This window comes from Leuciscus leuciscus, assembly GCF_965113295.1.
Source record: "Leuciscus leuciscus genome assembly, chromosome: 13".
In the NCBI taxonomy this organism is placed as follows: Eukaryota; Metazoa; Chordata; class Actinopteri; order Cypriniformes; family Leuciscidae; genus Leuciscus; species Leuciscus leuciscus.
Window position 1 is genome coordinate 10,839,500 of NC_138737.1, and position 22,278 is coordinate 10,861,777.

The following is a 22,278-nucleotide window of genomic DNA, read 5'->3' on the forward strand; positions in this document are numbered from 1 at the left end:
ATCACATTATCAAATTTGAACATCTGTCAGCGGACATATACCCCACATATTTGTCCTGAGTTATCTTGATGCATGATGTTCATAGTGACCTTTTTATGTTAATAGCAGCATCAAACAGAATTTATTTGATTTGATACTCTGACTGGCTGGATAATAATTAGCTCAACCATGGTATGTGTTTGGGTGAGGAACTACCTGTTTCTGCCAACCAATGATAGACAGAAAGAAGGAAGTGTTTGAAAACCGTCATTCTTTTTGCTATTCTGTTTGGCGACGAAAGAAATGATTCACCTCACCTTCAAAACTTCACTTTTACCTGTTTCCACTGAATCAACCTGAAAGCCTGTTGCAGTTTGCAGGTGCAAAGTCTGTCAAAGGAGTTGCAGACATCCACCATGCATGTGTACAAGCAGTCTCAACTCAAAGTGACGGGGATGCGATATCACTGATGGCCCGAAGACGCCGTATAAATAGTAATTTGTTAAGGAACCAGAACCATGTGAGGATATGTTAGGTGAAATTAGAACTTGACGAAACAGCTGAACACTTCACCTAAGCTCACAGGTCCTTGTTTGGAGCCCATCTCTGCAAGTTTCACATGTCCTTTGGTTTTGTCTCTCTCCACCCTGCTGACAACAGATTTATCGAGAGCCATAAATCAACTCGAAGTCACCTTACTGCTCAGTGCTCACACTACTATATTGCTTTGCACTCCATTATTATAATTCTTAGCAGTTCAATTTGAACATATCATTTGAATTAATAGAAGTAGATACAATCAATAGACACATAAATCATTTGCACAAGTGTTTTTCAATCATGCTTTAGAAATATATATAAACGTAAAGCGATTTGGCTAAATTCAATCCATAGTACCCATGACACAGTTGGCACGTGAGTTTAGAGAGAGTGAAAACAGCATGACCTTCAGGATGTCAATGACGTTGAAGCTATTGTGCAGCTTGTTCCTGCTTTGCTTTACTTTATATAAGTAAAATGAAGCACCAAAACCTCAATTATAACTTTGTGAAATCACACAAGTTCTACTTTGATGAAATATGCAGATCTACATGTTTACCAGCACTGAGATGTGTTTCTTTGACAGAGTGCCTGTCCATTTGTTGATCTGAGATAATCCTTTAAACCCTAGTCTGGGGGCTGTCTCAGTTTCAGCCCAGACCAATCACAGATCCACGTGTCTAACTGGGGCTTCAAAATCCCCTTCTCCCATTAGTTGTCCTTGACACATCTAAAGCACATACTGTCTTTTCACCTCTATGTATGGACCCCAACATCCCACAGCAGACACAGGAAATAATTCTTATACAGGGAAACTTGTTAGCTTCACTTAAAAAAAAAAAATCACAAATACATTTTTAGCAGACTGGTGCACATGCAGAGGTCTTGCCAGCAAATTGCAGCTTCAATATCTATACAGTACTTGAATTTGGTTGTATAGGTATGTGCACTACCTTTCAAAAGTAAGTGTGTTTGTTTTTTGTACTTTTATTCAGCAAGGAAGCATTACAATGAAAGTAAAGAGTTTTAAATTGTTAAAAATACGTTCTATTTCAAATAAATCCTGTTCTTTCTGAACGTTCTATTCATCACAGAATCCTGACAAAATGTATCACGTTTTCCACAAACTATTAAACTGCACAACTGTTTTAAACATTGATGAAATGCTTATTGGGCATCAAATCAGCTTATTAGTATGATTTCTGAAGGATCATGTGACACTGGGGACTGGAGTAATGGCTCCTGAAACTTGAGCTTTGCCACCACAGGAAATAAATTACATTTTAAAATTCTTAAAATAGAAATCGGTTATTTGAAATTGTAATATTTCATAATAATACTATTTTCAATTTATTTTTTTAATTAAAATAAATGCAGCCTTGGTGAGCATAAGAGACTTACGTTCAGACTAAACGTTTGAACAGTACGGTATTATCCCTTTAGATGTACATTTTCAGGGCAGATTGTGTTTTAGAACTAATGAAGCGGTGGACCATCAAAATGGGAGCCATGTAAAGGTTTGTAGAGACATTGGCCATTTTCAAGCCACCAGAATAAGAATTTTACTCATTACAATTATTGAACCTAAATTTATCCTGAGATCCCCATTTTAGCTGCCATCATATCTCTGATTGTTATATCAGATTAAAGTATCATCATTACTTTGCTTATGAGGCTTTCTTGAAAATAAGGGAAGTTAAGGGGAAGTGCAGATACGATGTGATACTCTGATCATGTTTTTCACACTGTGGTTTACATGCTCTTAAATGGAGATGGTATCTGTGTATTTATAGACCCACAAACCCTTTTGTGCCACCCCCTCAATTTGGATTTTAGTTTACAACTGAACAAAAATATGCATATTATCATAAGATAATGATGGCATGAGCAAATCAATATTTATTGGTCAAAGCAGGGAATCTGCTACTGTGGTTGATCATGTTAACTCTTATGTTGTTACTTTTTTCCTTTCTTCTTGCCACCTTTGCCTCCTGTTTTTGGGGACTCTTCATCACCCTCTTTCCCTAAGGCAGCTTTAATTCTCTTCTTTCCAAGGGGAGTCTTGGCATACCAGTTCTGTGAAGAAGAAAAAAAAGTGAAGACTGGAAATAAAATGAATATCATGAGGGTCTTTTCCCTCTCAGGTTGAGACTATCAACCAAAAACATACTATCTTATTGCCAAGTTTGCTATCAACTTCAATGTGCAGTGGGAAGCCATGCTATCTGACATTTGAGAGATTACTTACTTTTAGCGACTCTTCTTCTTCCTGAAACACTGGGTCAATTCTAGCAAGTGGAGGCACAAACTCTGAAGCAGTTAGTGGACGTTTAGGCAACTGCTGAATGCGCCGTTCAGTCAAGATGCTACGTACCACCTGCACCATGTGACCCTGTGTGTAGCCATCGGAAATCTTTGCCAGAGAACTGAGATCCAGGACGCTGGTCAATTCTCCTCCATTCTTCTTTATCAGCTCTTTCCACATTACTGTGAAAATATGCAGATGTATGATTGGAAACACTGACATTTTGCTTATTATTCTTTATATATACACAATTATTTAGATATACACTTTGGGGTCAGCAAGATTTGTTTTGTAAAGAAATGAATACTTTTATTCAGCAAGGATGCATTAAATTGATCAAAAGACACTTAATTGATTTCTATTTTAAATAAATGCTGTTCTTTTGAACTTTCTATTCAGAATCCTGAAAAAATTTATCACGATTTCCATAAAAATATTAAGCAGCACAACTGTTTTCAACATTGATAAAAATAAGAAATGTTTCTTAAGCATCAAAGCAGCATATAAGAAGGATTTAGGATCATGTGACACTGAAAACTGGAGTAATGGCTGCTTTTCCACCACAGGAATAGATTCACAATATTTGTTTTTACTGTGTTTATTTTTTTATTAAAAAAATGCAGCATTGGTGAGCATAAAAGACATATATACTGTATACACACACAAACACATCTCATAATATGTAAAGCCTCACCACTTAATGATTTGCTATTTGCTGACAAAAATCTAGAAAATTAGCTTACCATATCTTGATGCATAGTCCGGTCGAGGTATGAGGATGATCTTATTGTAGAATTTGCACAAGGATTTCAGGTCTGCACTCTGTGGATCATTTGTTGTGCCTACGATTAAAACACAATCTTCTCCTTTGATGGACTTGAGGATTTTGGGCAAATCTTTCTTCAGACGCTTCGGATCTAACTGTTTATGCAGAATTAAAACATCTCATTAATTTTCATTTCACCACTAAACAGATCACAAGTAGGTTACACTCTTTACCTCCTTCTCATCTTTTGGTACTTTTTTGTAAAACATCTTTTCAGCATCTCCAATCCATATTACAGAGGGCTGCATCAGTCTGGCAACCTGCACCGAATACAGAGTACATCAAAATATCAATACTTAGCAGGCCAGTTTCACAGATTTAGGCCAGTATCAACCTAAACTTTACCTTAAACACCAGATGCAGCATCATCTGCAATCCACTCTTGCCAGGATATTTTCCAGCAATGTTTAAAGGTGAAAGGTCGAACAGATTGGCCCCTGTCTCCTGGCAAATGGCATGGACCAACATTTTCTTACCCACCCCTGATGGCCCTACTAGCAAGATGCTCTTTACCAGGGGAGACTTCTCATGAACTGTTTGGGAACCTAGTATAGAACAATGTTTTTTTTATGTCTTTTTAGCTGGCCATATAAAGCCAACACATGAAGAAGTTTACTTTATGTTGAAGTGGCATTTCTTAAGTAAAAATATGTACATCCAGAGCGATTCATTTACTCACCTAATGGTAAGACAGCATAAAGGGCTACAATTTGCCGAACATCAGATAATGACGGCATAGGCTCAATATCAGACTGTCGTAGAGTTGTGCCAAGGTAGCTATAGTCCCCTTTAATGAGAGCAGATGTGTCCAGATGTGTTATAATGGTTGTGAGTATGATTAGTAAATTGTATATACATGTATATACATTTATGAACCCATTTAAACTTCTGAAAGGGCCAAACAAGCATTACAGAAGAAGTGTTTATTTCTTTTTTTCACCATAAACTGAAACATTACCAAGATAATCTTTTAGTTTAACATTTTCTGCCTTTTTCAGCAATTCCTGTTCAACCAGCTCTTCAAACAGTGACTCTGTGGTCCTAAAAAAAAAAAAAAAAGAGTCAGATTAACATAGAGTTCAATTTACACATTCAAAATTTTGGTGGCAGTAAGATTTCTTTAAATGCTTTTAAGTGTCTTGTGCTCAACAAGACTGCATTTATTTGATCAAAAATACAGTAAAAAAGGTATTATTACAATTTAAATAAAAAAGCAGCATTTTTCAGCAGCCATTACTCTAGTCGTAAGTGTCAAAAATCATTCTAATATGCTGATTTGTTGCTCAAGAAACATTTCTTATCATTATTATCAATGTTTCTTTGTTATAGTTCAATATATAGTTCAAAAGAACATAGGTTTTGTGAAATAGAAATCTTTTGTAATGATTGCAAATATATTTACTGTTACTTTTGATCAATTTAATGAATAAAAGTATTCATTTATTTTAGGAAAATCTGACCGCTAGCTTTTGAACAGTAGTGTATTATTTAACATCTAAAGGGAAAACTTAACACAAAATGAAATTCTCATTTTATACTTATGTACTCATACTCATGTAACCTGTATCTAACCTGTACCTGTACTTTCTTCCTTCTGTGGAACACAACTGGCATTCTTCCGTAATGAAATTGAATGAGTATCATTAAAGTGTGTTATACTGTATATTAAAGTATTTAAAATAAAGTGCAAAAGTCATACTGTATGGACCACTTTTATGGTGCTTTTGTGTGTTTTTTGAAGCTTGAAAGTTGAAAGCCTTAGTCATCATATATGGCATGAAAATGAACATCCGATACAATTATTGGAATTTTATCCTTCTGTGTTTCATGTAAGAAAGAAAGTCAAGTCAGGTGTGAAACATGTAGTAATTAAAGGCATGAACTATCCCTTTAATGGTAGAGAATTCCAAACTTCGAAAAGCAAAATTTAATTAAAACAATAACTAAAAAAAACCTATCGGCTGTAAGGTCTTTGTCCTTCTTCTTCTTCTTTCCGCTTTTTGATGCCTTCTTTTTCTGCGTAGTCAGAAACAAAATGTACATAAAGACAGTATAATACCTGCTGTGTTGCAAGCTGAGGCAACATCATTTTCAGTTTCTTCATTTACAATGTGTAACATAAGACATTCAGGCAATCTCTCTGATGTTCAATAAATCCATGTAAACAGAAGGGGTTTACTGTACTTTTGCAGCACCCTTGCCCTTTCCGCTTTTTTCTTTATCCACAGCCAGCTTCCAATTAGCCAGCTCCTGTCTCATCAGTTCATCCACCTGAACAAGCAACAAAAACCAACATCTTTAAAAGCTAGGATTAACGTTAATAAAAATGACAATACTTGTGAGGAACATGTGGCCTTAAATGTCTGATCATAAGGAAACTTTGAAAAGAAAAACAGCAGCCAATGAAAAACAGCACATACACGAAGAGCAGTTCAACACCAGTAGGCTAGCCATCTTTTACAACAAGCTATAAGACATTTAATGAACCATCAGTCACCTGTTTTCTTATTTCCCCTTCAATCTCTTTTCTCTTCTCTTCTTTTATCAACTCCAGCTCATGCCTTTGACTAAAATTCTTGGACTCGTTTCTGTTTTTCCAAACTTCTGCAAATCAGATGAGACAGTCGGTCACACCCTCTCTCTTGACACTGAGATGTTGTTATTGTAACACTTCATTCTTCAATTTTCCTTGCCAGAAAATGTATTGTATTCCCTCTCAAGATCTGCCAGATAGGCAGATGGTAGCATCTTCAGTCCAGGCTCTTCCTGTGACAATCCAGTTATATGTAAAATATCAGAAAAAACAAGGAAAACTACACTCAATGAGAAGTACAGTAGTCATAATTGGTACTCATACTGCCTTCAGTGATGTTCTTTTCAGTGTGTTCATGTTTAAAAAAAATTTCATTGGTTTTCTGTCACTTTAAGTCCTCTCCTCAATTCTTACCTCGTCTTCAACATTCGCTTTCTTTCCTTTTTCTTTTATCTCCTCCTTGCCCTTTGGCTTTTTGTTGGCATCATCCTCCTCCTTTGCTGCCAGTTCTTCAGCCAGCTTCAATCCAGACATGGACATGACAGATTTTGTCAATGAAAACATGACAAACGCTTCCTACTGTATATTCCAAATTCATTTGATCATAATCATAAGAATACTAAACAGGATGGATAAAGAACATCCCAGAAAAATGTTATTATTCTGAGCCTTTTCTATACATAGTTTTTGGTCAAAGATGAACATATATTGACATGTACTAATTATGTGAACATGTTTACCTCCTCAGGGGTTTTTTCTGCGAATATAAGAGCTGAACCTCCATCCTCCTCCTCTGGGTAGTCAGGAAATGAGCCTGTTGCATCACTATTCACAAGTACTCATGTTAAATGTTGTTAAAAGATGCTCAGTAAAACCCTAAGGCAATGGGTGTTATACGCAACAAACTTCCGTATTCTGTACAAGAGGTTGCATCGCTTGCGGTTCAGGTCTTTTGTATGTGCTTTGTTAAATATAGAGCTGTTTTACTCAAGATTACTTCAAAGGAGCAACCATAGATGAGCATAACCGATGTCCATCGCATATGCAGATTGATATCTAAAAGTTTTTTTATTTTTCTTCCTCTCACTAAAACGCCAACAAACAAAAAAAACTAGATAGGTTAGCTGATTACCTTAAAGGCACACTATGCAAGATTTGTACCTTAACCCTCTGGGGCCTGAGGTGTTTTCTGGGCCCTGGAGGTGTTCTGACATGCTCTGACATTTGTGCTTATTTCTGTTACTTGTGACATTTTCATGGCTAAAATCTGATTACACTGTATTCAGCACAAACTCTGCTACAATAATATATCAACAGCATGTATGTTAGGGTGTATTCACACCAGGAAAGTCCGATAGTTCACTTGCTTTGGTCCGGACCAAATAAAATGTTTTTTTGTTTTTTTTGGTTTGGTACAGTTCGCTTTCACACTGCTCTTTTTGCAAGTGAACCAAAATTTGTAAACAAAACCACACGTGTGCTAAGGTCGTCCATTCATTGGACAAGGATTCTCAAGTAGGGAAATCAGGAAGTGCAAAAAAAAGTCTCAGCATGGAGATATTTCGTACTGCAATATTTGTTCTTTTACTGATTTTGTGTTATGCTCTACAAACGCAATATGAAGAAACTAATGAGTATCATATGATACAATGTCATCATTCTATACGATGTTGTAATTCGTATTGAGAAGACGACAATGTGCTGCAAGACGGTTCCGTCAAGCATTTATGCGCGATTAGACTAAAGAGAACGCTCTCTATGTGAATGTCCTGATGCACACACTCATTCATTCATTCCATTCCAATGATGCACGCCACACACGACGCGCAGAAAGACGCGCAACAGTATTGTGTGGCCAGACAGCGCGCCGGAATGGAATTCTCTTTCGCACTTGAACGAACAATAACACAAACCATTATGCCAAAATGTCCGTTGTGTTAAGTATCCTCATAAGAGCATAAGAGCAGTCAAATAATTAAATGAACGTAAAGGCGCAGTGCTTTCTTGCAATTGGGTCGATTCATGTTCACATCGTAAACGAACCGTACCAGAGTTCGTTTGGAACCGTACCGAGACCACCTCTTCAGCTGGGTCTCGGTTCGATTGTTTGGTCCGCACCCGAGTTCGATTGCTGTATCACCTGCCAAAAAGGTCCGCACCAAGGGTGGAAATGAACTAGAGTTCGATTCAATCGAACCAAACAAGGCAGGTGTGAATACACCCTAAAAGTTTGTCGTTTTGAGATAATGACATTTATGCGTGGTTTAAAAAAATTAAATAAAAAATTGTCACTGAAATAAGGTCAAAAAACCCATATTGATTATTTCTTCACAAGACTTTTGAAACAGCTTAAAATAACAGCTTTGAAATCATTTTGATGGTAAACGAACTCGTAGTAGGGCGAATCATCCCGATAGCAAAGCAGGGGTCAAGGGGTCGCTGTTTCAGAAAAACGGAAACTGCATAGTGTGCCTTTAAGTTAGTAAGTAAGTAAAGTTTATTTCTAAAGCGCTTTTCACAGATAAAAATCACAAAGTGCTGTACACGAGAGAGGTAAAACAAAACAATATAAAAATGTATATACATTTTTATATAAAATTTAAAAGTCCATAGACATCACTGTCAGTTCATACTGCTATACGCTGATTTCACACAGCCATTATTTTGAAATCGAAAGCGAGGCTCCGGTGGGAAGAAAACCGGAAGTGTCGCCTTTAATCACAGGAGAGTCGTGAATGCGATGGCGTATTGTTGTGTTTAATGATGTTGTGTCAATTCTAAAAATGTACATACATTTCTTTCATACTTTAGACTATATACAGTGAAATTCATTTATGATAAATAAAATATATTTTATATATATAATTCAGAATGTAAAAAAAGAAGCAGGAATGAACTATATATATATCCTATATTGAATATTAACATCCAATAGTGTAAATCGCGGCAGCAGCTTCAGGTTGGTAGTCCAAGGCATTGTTGTTTATCTTTACTTCCGGGGTTCTTCCCACCGGAGCCTCACTTTCGATTTCAAAATGGCGGCTGCGTGAAATCAGCGTATTAACACTTTCTCCGACAAGCGGATGCAATGAGACTTGTTTGTTCATGTGATGTTTCACATAAACCTATATGATTTTATGGTGATTCATGGTTGTGTGCAAACATTGGCAAGAGATCCCACTCACCGGCACTCTATGATCCACTGTCTAATCTGATCTTTCATGGTCTCCTTCATTTCTGGGCCTTCCACGTCTCTGAGCTGATGAATAACAGATCCGATGGACTTCTGATAGTCATCCTCATGTTCTTCTTGCCTGGTCCGCCTGTTGGCCTTGTTGTTCTGGGCAGCCAGCTCGTTTTGGGATGGATAGGACAGTTTTGGATCCATGGCCTGAAGATGGCACAGCCATAGAATCACATGAAACAGTATTAGAGTTCCATCTACTGGTGGCAACACGATGGTGGCATACTCAACATGTAGACAAGCTGTAGAATCACAATGAATCTTTATTTATGACTATCAGTACAAAGCACATACCTTTGTTAATGTGCTTTGCATGTAATGTAAAGTACCATACAATATAAAGGGTAAATACACAACTATTAAAAAATATGGGGTCAGTAAGATTTAAAAAAAAAGAAATGATTACTTTTATTCAGTAAGGACACATTGAATTGCTTCTTTCAAAAATATTTAAAAATCTTATGAACTTATGAACAGTAGTGTACACAATATCTTACCATTCCAAGAAATATCATTTCCTCTTCACGCAGCCTTTTTGTCATTTTCCTTTGCATGAAGCCTCTCCACACCTAAATAGAGATTTTAATTATGTACTGCATTTCTAATAGTTATATATTAACTAAAATATAAATATTTTGTGTCGACACAATAGTATATTGTACCTTCTGGATACAAACTGCAGCCTGGTCAGTGCTTACTGCCTCTTGTTCGTCAGCTTTCTTCTGTCTCTCAGAGTCTTTGTGGATCTCCCTCATGAATTTTGCCCTCAGTCGGCCTTGCCGTGCTCTTTCAGCCACTTGGATGACTTTAATGGCCCTCTCCAGAGTCAATATACGCATTAAATTAGGCTGGGAGAGGCAAGAGAAGTCATGTTAGAGAATTAAACAATCCAATTATTTTTGTTTATGATGAAACGAGCAATTTAACTTACTTCTGTCTTTTCTGTAACATCCATTTGGTTTAATATAGCAGCAAACAATCTTTCTCTGTCCTGTAGCACTTTGTTTCGCTCGTGAATGAAATACCTGGGAATTGGAATCTCAAGGTCCTCCTTTGTCAAATGAGAGATTGAAATGATGATTTATAGATTAAATACACTTCTAAAGTTGTTTATAGCATAAGTGACACTCTAGACAAACTCACAGGGGTTAATTTCAGGTCTTGAATGATGTCATCCATATAGTGGTACTCTGAAAATTCCTTTTCCACCATTTCGTTCTTGAGCTCCAGAACACGACCCATCACACCCTCCAGCACCTGCCTAATAGCACGCCTCTTTTGGGGATGAACACTTTGGTCATAGGCCTCGTCCAGCTTCCTGAAGATCTGAGCATAGCAGACATACAAGGTGGCGATCCTTTGGAAGAACACCACTCTGTCTCTCTCAGGGCGGAGAGAATCTTCTGGGAGTTCTTCGTCCAGCAAACAGCTGAGCTCCTCATGAGCTTCAGACCAGAGTTTATTGTATGTGCTGCTGGAGGAAAACTGTGTCTTACTCATTGGATTGTTGTGAACAAGTTAAGGTATTAATAATTTCATAAAGTTAAACATTATCTTAAACTTAGATAAAACATCATATTTATATTTAAAAATATTAAGAATTACTGACAGAGATTTTATAAAATATAGGCTAGTGCTAAATCCATAGCAAGACTGCGAGAATAATTTTTTTTGAGACAATATTTCCTTGAAATCACATTTGAAAGCACATTTACTGTGACTTTAGCCTACAAACCTGTGGGACATCGTTTGATAAAACTCGCTAAAGTTAAACGGTTCCTTCGTTCGAATCGCAGGATGTTCAAGTCTGACTGTAGCTTGTTAAAACATCCACTTTTCTGATATAAGATGGAGTTAACAGCTAGAACAACTCTTCCGAAAACAAGTAAAGTGAATCTTGAAATAAACACATTTCTACAGCAGACATTCGTGTGCATGTCTGACTAACTTAGCTGAAAATTGTTGTCAACTTGTTTCTACGGTAACGCTTACGCAGAACGGAAGAGGATCAAATGTCGAACAGTGTGAATTACATCAACGTTTTACCCATGGTTTTACCTAACAGGCATCATTCCTGTACACAAATAAACAAATATACGATCAGATCAAATATAATTTGTATAGTTTGTTGTATGCGTATTTATTCAATTCCCTTGAATATAATATAATATAATATAATAGTGGAAATCTATCATTTATTACCGTTGACCATAAGAAATTGAAACATCAACTGCAACAAGACAAAACTGAAATGCCCAAATTTTCAACGAGACTTGTTTATAAATTTGAAGGCTTATATTGAAGGTAAGAAGGTAAACGTCAAATAAGTTCTGACTTCAATTGGAAGAACAAGTGGTGTGGGACCAACAAATAACAGTAGAATTAATACAAACTAATTTAGTTACATAGCCCCAAATGCGAACGAGGCGATTTAAGAAACACCTTACAAAAACAAAAGAGAGAAAAAGAAAAGAAAGAAACACCTTACCTTGCATCTGCAACCCTGGTTGGAAAATTCGTCGATTTAAATCAGTATTTAATATACGTTAGATACACAGAGTTAAATTCAAGAATCGTCTTTATTGCGAAAAATAAAATGCTTTAAAGGGATACTCCACTTTAAAATGAAAATTCGGTCATCATACTCACCCTCATGTTGTTTCAAACCTGTATGAATTTCTTTCTTCTGCTGAACAGAAAGGAAGATATTTAGAAGAATGTCAGTAACCAGTCAGTTTCTGGTACCATTGACTTCCATAGTAGAAAAAAATATATACGATGGAAGTCAATGGTACCAGAAACTGTCTGGTTACTGACATTCTTCTAAACATCTTCCTTTCTGTTCAGCAGAAGAAAGAAATTCATACAGGTTTGAAACAACATGAGGGTGAGTATATGATGACCGAATTTTCATTTTAAAGTGGAGTATCCCTTTAAGCAAAACTATTTACTTAAAGCTTTTGTGTGCCTATACCATTTTTTACAGTCTATGGCCTATACCTGAGGAAAGGCGATAGGCTTAGGCCTACATAATATAGTTTAAGAACACACCGCTTGATGGCGCCAAACACAATATTTTTTATAGCCGGCGAGGAGAGTTAACGAGGCATTAATACCATTGACTAAAAAAAAAAACATTTAGATCACAAAGAATCAAGAATCATCTTCATTACGAAAAATAAAATGCTTTAAGCAAAACTATTTACTTAAAGCTTTTGTAAAAGGCCTACATGTAGTTTAAGAACACACCGCTTGATGGCGCCAAGCACAATATTTTGTATAGCTGGCGAGGAGAGTTCATGACTCATGAGGCATAACTAGGCATTAATACATATTATCAGGGGCGTAGCAGACCCAACTTTTAGATAACGGTGATTCTGTCACTTTTTTTTAAAACGCATTGCACGTGTTCTGTGGTATTAGTTACTTACATTTTAGTGAACTAACATTCAGCCAATCACAAATGTGTCATCATGAGGTGAAACCATCTCTCGTGCGCGTCTGCTGGAGGTTCACATTTCCCGCCAGTAATCTGATGTTATCAGTGATGCTCTCTGTATTCGTTCTTATTCTTTGCCTTTTTTTTTATCTGACAGGCTGGGAACTTGACGTTAAATGCATAAAAACCGTGGATAATCCTTCTTTCAAACACACAGTGTAAGTATGTGTTTAAGAACGATCCAATGGTGGTGGTAAGTAGCCTACCGCATTCCAATAATCATGTTTTTGGTATTAGGTCAAAGGCAGAGCCATAGAGAGAGAGAGTTGCGACACTCCCATAGACCTCCGTTGTAAATAATGGCGGCGCTTTTAACCGCCTACTTCCGGGATATGAAGATCGGAATAGTTCCAAACACTGTCATTTGGGCGTTGGACACCATTCACTTACATTGCTGCGCGTCGAGTTGTTCCAGAGTTAAGTTGCCGAAATATCGACCTCTTTTGAATTGTCAACTGTCTATGTATCAGAGGTCCTTTGCGATGCTTATACTGGTCTTCATTTGTACATGCACAGCGTAATTATTTATATTTTATGTTGGTTGTTTCAACCAATTTTCAAGCACTGCCTGCTAGCTAACGTTAGCTAGCGCGACTTCGTCAGCTAAGAGTTCGGTAATGAATCGCTACCACCTTTATAGCAACTTTTATTTAATTAAATTTTTTGGGATATACTAACTTTTCATTATGTTATTATTGTCTTGAGTGAAGCGGCTTGTGAGAACAATGCTGGACCTTTAGGATTGTTATGGCCATCACCAGTCCTGTCTGTTTCATGGATCACCTGCCCCTGGTTTTTGTTTTTCTTGTTCATACACACAAGCACACATTTTTGTTGTCTGTCATTGTTTAATAAAAAATATTTTATTTGAAAACCTTCATTTGTATCAGCCATGCTTAAATTCGTTTTTAATCTGTTATAGTTTTGATAATGTGTATGGCCTTAATCTTAAAATAATATTCTTAGTCTTAACATGATCATGTTTCACGTTGTGGTCCTGGGGGTGGCCACTTTCATCAGAAGAAGTGAGCTAGCTTCTAAGCGAATTCTGAACGGACCGCCACGGCAGACCTCTTTGCGTGATCACGAAGGTAGGCTAATGGCTGAATCAAAATTTATAAGCAAAATCACGGGAATCAATAGCCTAATAAAGCAAAATCACGGGAATCAATAGCCTAATACAGCCCAGTTGTGCTAAAATAAATATCATGAGACGTCCATCATCAGATGAATGATATGGAAAAGTTAAGTTAGAGCCGCTAAAGCCAGTGCTACTACCCATGCGAACATGAACACTAAGCTTTTCCCTCCAAAAATATAGCTTAAAACTTATCTCCAAATGCAAAACTGACATTAACATAATGCAATAACAGCTGAAAAAGTACTTGGGTGTGTGTTTTATTTTATATTTACCGTTCAATAATGCAATCGCTGCTGTCTGTCCCATAGAAGAACATGACAGCCAGCGTACGTTTTGGAACTATTGGGGCTTACATGAACCACGTGACAGCCATAACGGCGACATCAAAGAGTGTCGCAACTCTCTCTCTCTATGGCTCTGGTCAAAGGGTATCATGGCACTGATTACTTGTTCCACTTTAATATGTTAAGTTAAAAGTTTACTTTAAATGTAGGCTACTCATGCAAAAAGTGACATTCAAGTAACTGAAAATCTTTTTTTATGTTCCTAATGTCAGCATGAAGCCATCTTGATGTCAAGAGAGGAAAATGCCGTTTCCTTCAAAACCCCATATGAGAAGCTAATGAGAAGCAGGTTCAGTGACATCCCTGTAAGAGCAGCAAGAGCTGTGTGAAATTGTGCCTTTTGATTTTGTAATTTTAAATTAATCAAACAGAGAAAGTGTTTTCAACTTTTAGGGATTCCCTGGATAAATCATTATTGGCACCAATTCTAGATTATAACAGCTTTAAACTATTTTTAGTGTCTGTTTGTGTGGTTGTTGCTTTTTGTAAACACTTAACATTTGTTTGGTTTGTGTGCATTTTTATTTATTTTTAGGCTATAATACAATTGCAGTCTGAATTATAACTTATAATGAAATTAATGATTTTTCTGTTATGCATGCAAGTCAACATTTTAAAATTTTAATTCTATCTCTTATTATTTATATATTTTGCAATTAATATAAGCCATGGTTCATTCAGTGCATTCCCCCAAAATTGTAAAATGTTATTACCATCACACATTACCAACACACACTCTATCAAACTTGAAGGCTGGCCAGATTTCCAGGACATGACCCCTTCAGGACTTTCACAGACCCCCATGGGGAGGGGAGGGGAGGGGGGGGGCTACAGAGAAATATTAAGAAGCTTAAAGAAATAACCAAGGTTCGAGTGCTTATAAGGCATGAGAACAGGTTGAGACAATGTGATAATTCATCAGATATTTTGCCTAAGTGCTTAATATCATTCCAATTAGACTATTGATCTGCGTTTACTTGTAGAGATACAAAAGTTAAGAACCCTGGAATGTATGCGTTAAGCGTGTAATACCAGCACATAGCCAAGTGCAAACTATAGAGTTGGGAGGTGGAAACAAGCAGGGCTTACCAGGATAGCGCGCTTAGTGCAGTCACAAGACCCGGCCATCCATGAACAAAAACATCCAGGCGTTAATTTCAGAGCTCAGCTACATTTAAGCGAGTATATTTGGATATATGGATACTTGAGGTTGCCCATCATTTCCCTGGGGGACGTGGCGCGATGGATATCTCCAAGGACATTTACGTGTCCAGCTCTCTGCCAGCTATGATTCTTTTAATAAACCTCAGAGAGGAGTTTTGAGACACTTTTTATAGTTATCTGAACTTCTGTGATGAATTTAAAACGAAAGGAGGGGCGAATGTCAAAGGAACTGACCACGAGTTGAGAAAAAAAAAAAAAACCTAAGAGAAAGATGTCTACATTTGCCACCCACCCGAAATCGATTGTATTACATTCAAGAAGCTTCGCACTTGACGTATAAAAACAAGACGCATGTTCTCAAGAAAGACACGAGACAACAGAAACTGTTGGAGGATATATTTTTCTCTGACAACTTTGCGTCAGCATCATTAGAGGTACAAGCACCTACCAATAGGCTATATAATCGCGTAAGTTGCTATTTATTCTGCTTATGTGAGTACAGACTGTATGATTATAGTAAAGTGAATTGAATTATTTCTCTGATTTCAAAGTTTAAACATGCTATACAGTGCAAAATAGTTGAATTTGTGTTATTTTATGTACATTCAGTCGGCGTTTTATTAAAAACTTAGGGGAGTTTTATTAAATTATTTAGGCTTTATTTACAGTAAGGAGTGTTACAGGTCGTGACTTATAGGTCGGACTCGAATCTACTGCGTAAACGCAGGACCACTGAGCCACTGTTTTGCCGTTTGAATGCGTGTTTTACGCACGTAGAACTTTTGGTACGAGGATATAATGACAATGTTCGCTTGTTTTGTTCGTTTATCAGGCTGGAAAGCCATGCGGGCTGAGAAGAGATGGCACATATTGTTGAGTATGATTCTTTTGCTCATCACCTCCAGCCAGTGCATGGACAGCAAGGAGGTAAAGGAGACGGAAAGGAAAACTCTTCTTAATCTCATCCTGCAAGTGATCAGGGACAATCAGGGACCCGCGTCCAGACGCATCACCAGTGGCCTCTACTCTGTCTCTCAAGATGTTAAGTTTTCCTCACGTGAAAAGACTGCACATTTGTCCAAGCCGGACAACAGCAGACCAATAGGTAAGCTGATTTGAGATCAGGTGATGATACAAATGTAATCCTGGGCATTAACTACTTCCTGTTAGTGGGAGTTTTTGCCTGCATATCAACTGCACTTTTAATGCTTTAATCGCTTCATGCATGGACAGCTGTTCATAACTGTCTTGTCTTATATAGTCTTGATTGCATTGCAGTGACAGCAATATATAATCTGTATTATTTGGGGGTCATTGTGAAAAATCCAGTAAAAATGATATGAAATTGGATTAAGGGACACTCTTTTGATCTGCAGAGGGTAGAAACATGAATGTTCATGGTCTTATTAGACAGATCACATAATGCTCAAATCATCGGTGAAGATCTAAGGACTATTCAAAGACAAGTTTAAAAGCTTGAGAAATCATGTGTGCCATTAGAAAACTGTGCTGATGACCTGCATTTTGTGGGTAAAACCTGACTGCATTTCAGCCATGAAAGACTATTTTGTCTGCCTAAAATTTGCCTCATGCATAATAACTTTAGTTATATATATCTGACATAATTTGATACCTTTGAAATCTTTCATTGAACCCAATGAAAATGACTTGTGCCTTTAAATTTTATGTAATGGAAGCTGTCCATGCTGGAATAATAATACTCAAAGTACTCATTGTAATTGCCAAAAGAGTGTTACCATTTGTGCCGTGAAGCCTGGACTAGTAAATATCATGATCATTTAGTAGATCATTATATTTACAGCAACTACTGAATGTTCCATGTCATGTCATGACATATTATAGTTGCTGACCGGTTTTGTGGTGTGTTTAGAGACATTTTAGCATTTCTGATACCCTTGAGAATAGTTCATTATACTCAAATACAGATTAATTTGTTTCTGTGTTGTGCTATTATGTAGTTTCTTCCCTTACTTAAACCCTTACTTAGTTTGACTATAAAACAAATTTCATTGCATTTTTACAGTGACAGTTTTCTGGTTGGGCTGATTCAGAATTGTCAATTTAAATGTCTTAGCCATAAAAAAATAAAATAAAATGATTGGCGTGTGTTGTTACACAAAAGTGGTGTGCCAAAGAAAGAATTACACCCATAAACATCTGCTATTGCTGATCTGGATGAACTTTGATTGAGTTTACTGCCTTTAAAGTTTTTCAATGAGACTGATTTTAATCCAGTGAAAACATGCTAGTTTTAAAATGTGAGTTGATGCTGATATCATGGGACTTTTGTATAATCCAAACAGTCAACACACTGTACTGCACTGTAGCCTTCTGAATAGAACAGCCCATTAGCATAGGCAGTTAGTCATCTTATATAAGACTCAGGTGCGACAACATGCGTATGGACCCGTAATTATATTAATAGGTGTTTGATAATGCATCATCATCATGATTGTCTTATTAAAAATGGGAAAAGCATGACCCACAATAGAAGAATCTGTAGGCATCATAAATGTAGAAAATCGCTGTATTTTGAGTGAAAGAGGAACTCATTCATAACGCAGTCTTGGTTATCCTATGTTCTGAGACAGGTTAAAATTAGCTGCTGCATGGATTTGTGGACCTGACATTGATAGGCATTACAACTTTGCATGCAATAATCTCCTTACTCCAATAGACTGGAAGTGATATAGACTACACGTGGGGACAAGTATCCCAGGGTCGGGCGGGCCACAGATTGTACATAATTAGCAAGGACCCCAAGCCTCAAGCTGATTTACTGAGTGCTGGATTATCAGTCTGGGATTTATTGTATATTTTGAATGGGGCTGTCCATCTTTATTATATCAAGCATGTAGTGACTGCAGACAAACACATGACGTATATGACTGTAATCAGTTAAATCATCATCTTAAGAGGGGAAGTTTTCCAAAAGTTTGTTGCACATTTGTACACTACAAGCTTTTAGGAGTTTGAGATCTGACAGATTATATTAATAGTATTTACAAGACTGTCTGTAAATTACCATTGTGGACCGCTGCAAATTAATGTCATGTTTTCAGTTTTGCAAACGTTTTGGGGAGGTCATTAATAAGACAAATGGTTCATTAAGAATGTCTTTATTAAATTTACTAATAATAGAAGTCAGTGGGATATCTCTTTATTGATAGCTACGGTAACAGTCTTGTACAATGACTTCAAGCCATGTGCTAGAGAGTGTATTCAGTGACTGAGCTAGACGCAAGCTGATGACATAATCATTCCCAGACTAAATACACTGAATCACATCCGTTAATATAACAGCAGTGTTTTTTCCCTGTACATTTATATCAGAAATTAATTATCTTCTGCCTGAATGTACAATAAATGCTTATATTGACTTTGTAATGTGTCTTTTTTTAATATTCACAATTAACTCAAAATGGAAATCTCAAGGTTTTATATATCAGCAAAAAAAGTCGTAATTTTCCAATTGAGATGTGATGAATAGTGAACATATGTTATAGTTGGCAGAGACTTTGTGTTGTTTAACTTTTTTAACACTTACCCAAAGGGATACTTAAGTAGGAACATGGAAAATTTACATTTTGTTTTGTTAAACCTATAAAACATACTTTAAAATTAAGACTGTAAAATTAAAATATATTTGTAGGCCCAGATTAAATGAATGAAACAACTAATTCCATGACTTATTTTAAAGAAAAGTTGTAAAAAACAAAATATGTAAAGTTTGATTTGGATGAGACAAATTGTTGTGGAGTATTTCTCCATATACAATGGCAAATTTTACTCACACTACTCCACAAAAATACCGTATTCTTCCTTATTTTCATCCATAAAATGTCTCCAATCAAACCAAATCAAGCTACATGCAATAACAGCTTCTGTGTTTCTCAAACTGCTTCAGTTTGAGATGAAGCTACTTGGTGAGTCAGTCTTTTAACCCACGGTATCAATTTCTTAATTCAGTTCAGTTCAAAATGGTCAAATTGCTAAATAATATCTAGCATTTTATGAGTTAAAAGAACATTTTCTGGTTTGGTGTCGATGAAAGGGTATATGAGCCTTACTGAATAGGCAGGGGTGAAACATTAACACAAAAACATTAACACTGTCTTTTTGTCTGTCTGTTTGTTTCAGATATTGTCCCAAGAGACATAAGCATGAAAGACAAATTTATAGAACATTTTACAGGTAAAAAAAAAACCCATTTCAATATCTTTCATCTTTTTTATTACAAAATATTTCATGCAGTCCTGTTGATGAGGTCGATATGTGTGATCCAGCTCTGTTCAGAATAGCATACTTGCATAATACTCTTACTGTTTCTGCAGTGTATAGTATACGGTGCATGCACAGTATGTGGATTTTCCTTGTCATATGACCTGCTACCTTTGCCACATGTTTACTTTGTGAAATATTGTATCCCACAATGCAGTGCACTAAACCTGACCTTCCCATTCCGATGTCAAGAATAAAACCAAACCAATCTTGACTCATCATTTGATTGGACTGGCAAAAGTTTAGGCTATTTTAACAAAATTGGATTATAAAAATGTCCAAGATAATAACTAGATATGATTCATTGACTTGCATGCAACTTGATAAGGTCATGTGAAAAATCTAGCTGGGTCATGTGACAACAATGTAGCATACTACTGCTTAAACTGATAATTGTGAAGTAATGCTTCTGTTTACTTGCTATTTAAAAAGTAGTTGGCAGTATATAGTATATTCTGTGCAGTATTCAGTACCTCTTTCTTTATTCTCATTATAGGCCTGTTTTTAAATGTCTCATTAGAATTGCAGTTTTCCTCATAAAACATAAAGCCAGTCAAATAAGTTACGCCTGCAGTAGGTTAACTGAGGTAAATTGTTTCTACAGCCTCTGGGTTGTGAAATACTTTTTGTACTCCAGCCAAATTTTTTTCAGGAAAAGCACATTTAAGATTATTCATCGCAGAATCTTTGTTCATCTACAATAATTAGTGTTAAAATCTGTTATCCGGAAGCTTATACAATGAAACTTTGTAACGGCTTTGCCAGAATCAGGATCATTAAGTCTCTGCCCTTGTGATGGCATGTCAAGCGTTAGCATGTACTAATTCTCCTTCTGGGTTCTGTACAAGTGAAAAAGTGACTCAGTTACAGCACCTTTATTTTACCATCCTCTTTGTTACAAGTTTGTGAGATTAGGCATAATGCCTGAGTAGACATTAAGTAGTTGTAGAAATTAAAAGCCAAATGATTTCATTCACCAGAATATCTAATCCATAAAACCTATGATGATTGAAATCTTTTTTTTCCAAGCAGGACCAGTCAAGTTTCCATCTGAATGCAGGACACATTTCCATAGAATTTATCACAACACAAGGGATTGTTCCAGACCGACATGTATGTATATCTTTAAGATTAAAACATTTCACAATTTACTCATTTACGCTCATGTCATTTCAAACCTGGATGATTATTTACTGCTATGGAACACAAAAAAAAGTATTTCTTTGTCTATAGTAAATGGGGTCCAATGTTGTTTGGACCCCAACATTCTTCAAATATCTTTTGTGTTCTGCAGAAGAAAGAAATGCATACAGGTTTGGAATGATACGAGCATGAGTAAATGGTAACAGAATCTTCATTTTGGGTTAAATACATGACATGTTTCCCTGCAGACTCAAATTAGATTATGTTGTCATGATCTTAATTGATTATGTTGTATTATGCTGTATACAATGTAAAAAAACTATTTTTAAAAGTAGTAAATAAAAGAAAGATAATTGGAGTACGTTTTTCAGTTTTTCTATTTAAAAATTTCACGTTTAATTAATTGTTACTTGCAGTTTGAATATTTTCTACAGCAAATTCGTTTCATTGTATATGTATGTGCTTGTGTTTTATAGAGACTATAGAAATTCTGCCTACGTTTCTACTTCTCTTAAGTAAAACAAAATGTTTTGACAGGGCGTTACACCGCAACGAAAATGCTCCTCCACCCTTAGTCCTCATGGACTTTGTGGCGTTCAGGAGATTTCGATTTTTCCAATAAATAACGCTTATCTAATGGTCCATCCATCGTGTTACTCTGTATAGAGAGCAGAAATGTCAAAACTAATCAGATCTCTTATTATTTAACTGTTCTAAATTTTATATTTCACAAAAAAGAGACAAACTAGTTGCCCAAAGTGATGATCAGATTTATATTCTGGGTCACAATAGTTGCCTTATTTCCCCTAGACATTTTTTTTTTTCTTAAGTAAAAACACGTGTGTTAGTGGCCAGAGATGTTTTGTGAACTTGCTCCATGACCCTCCTCTGTTGTTTTCCATTGAGAAAGAAGGGTTGTGAAATTCAGCCTTAGATATTGTGGATTGTGGAAAAAAGGATCTATGAATTATTGCAAGTAGTAGTAAAGAAAGTGCAGCATATGTATAACAATGTTATTTGTTACGGTAAGCTTTGTTCATGCATTACCGACCAGCTGTATTTGAGCACTTGGCAGCCATAAGGAACACTGGGAATGGCAAAAAAGCATAATAATTCACAGCGAAATCAGAGATTCTGTCTTCAAAAACCATTTTTATGACTTAAATGCTTCCTATACTGTAGTAAACTTGAAACAGGATCCACAAGTTCACATATAATAAAACATTACGTTTTCATGTATGGTAACAGTAAATCTAAA

General features: G+C 36.3%; 2 protein-coding genes across 8 annotated transcripts in view; one reads left to right on the forward strand and one right to left on the reverse strand.

Annotated features, from left to right (window-relative positions):
* Window positions 1-22,278, forward strand: part of alkal1 (ALK and LTK ligand 1) — a 28,096-nt gene that overhangs the window by 130 nt on the left and 5,688 nt on the right. The window contains exons 1-5 of one of the 6 annotated variants that reach the window (XM_082188520.1): window positions 13,009-13,084; window positions 14,624-14,716; window positions 16,408-16,680; window positions 19,737-19,790; window positions 20,907-20,990. In XM_082188520.1, coding sequence (XP_082044646.1) covers window positions 16,419-16,680; window positions 19,737-19,790; window positions 20,907-20,990 — 400 coding nt within the window. In that variant the 5' untranslated portion in view covers window positions 13,009-13,084; window positions 14,624-14,716; window positions 16,408-16,418. Of the gene's footprint in view, window positions 1-13,008; window positions 13,171-14,494; window positions 14,717-15,882; window positions 16,043-16,407; window positions 16,681-19,736; window positions 19,791-20,906; window positions 20,991-22,278 lie in introns of those variants that run through there. The other 5 variants (XM_082188518.1, XM_082188519.1, XM_082188517.1 and 2 more) reach the window with 5 other exon arrangements.
* LOC309512768 (dynein regulatory complex protein 11) lies at window positions 808-15,637 on the reverse strand. Of its 2 annotated transcripts, none has more exons than XM_082188485.1 (19): window positions 15,501-15,637; window positions 10,571-10,898; window positions 10,359-10,478; window positions 10,090-10,275; window positions 9,925-9,996; window positions 9,369-9,574; window positions 6,924-7,008; window positions 6,598-6,702; window positions 6,344-6,416; window positions 6,148-6,254; window positions 5,835-5,921; window positions 5,605-5,666; window positions 4,609-4,691; window positions 4,330-4,437; window positions 3,996-4,195; window positions 3,824-3,910; window positions 3,568-3,745; window positions 2,768-3,006; window positions 808-2,595 (listed from the first exon to the last, which is right to left on the reverse strand). In XM_082188485.1, the coding sequence occupies exons 2-19, from the start codon at window positions 10,667-10,669 to the stop codon at window positions 2,476-2,478; spliced, it is 2,217 nt and encodes a 738-aa protein (XP_082044611.1). In that variant the 5' UTR covers window positions 10,670-10,898; window positions 15,501-15,637; the 3' UTR covers window positions 808-2,475. The 2 variants fall into 2 exon arrangements, with proteins under 2 accessions (XP_082044611.1, XP_082044610.1); XM_082188484.1 differs by lacking the exon at window positions 15,501-15,637 and adding an exon at window positions 11,163-11,374.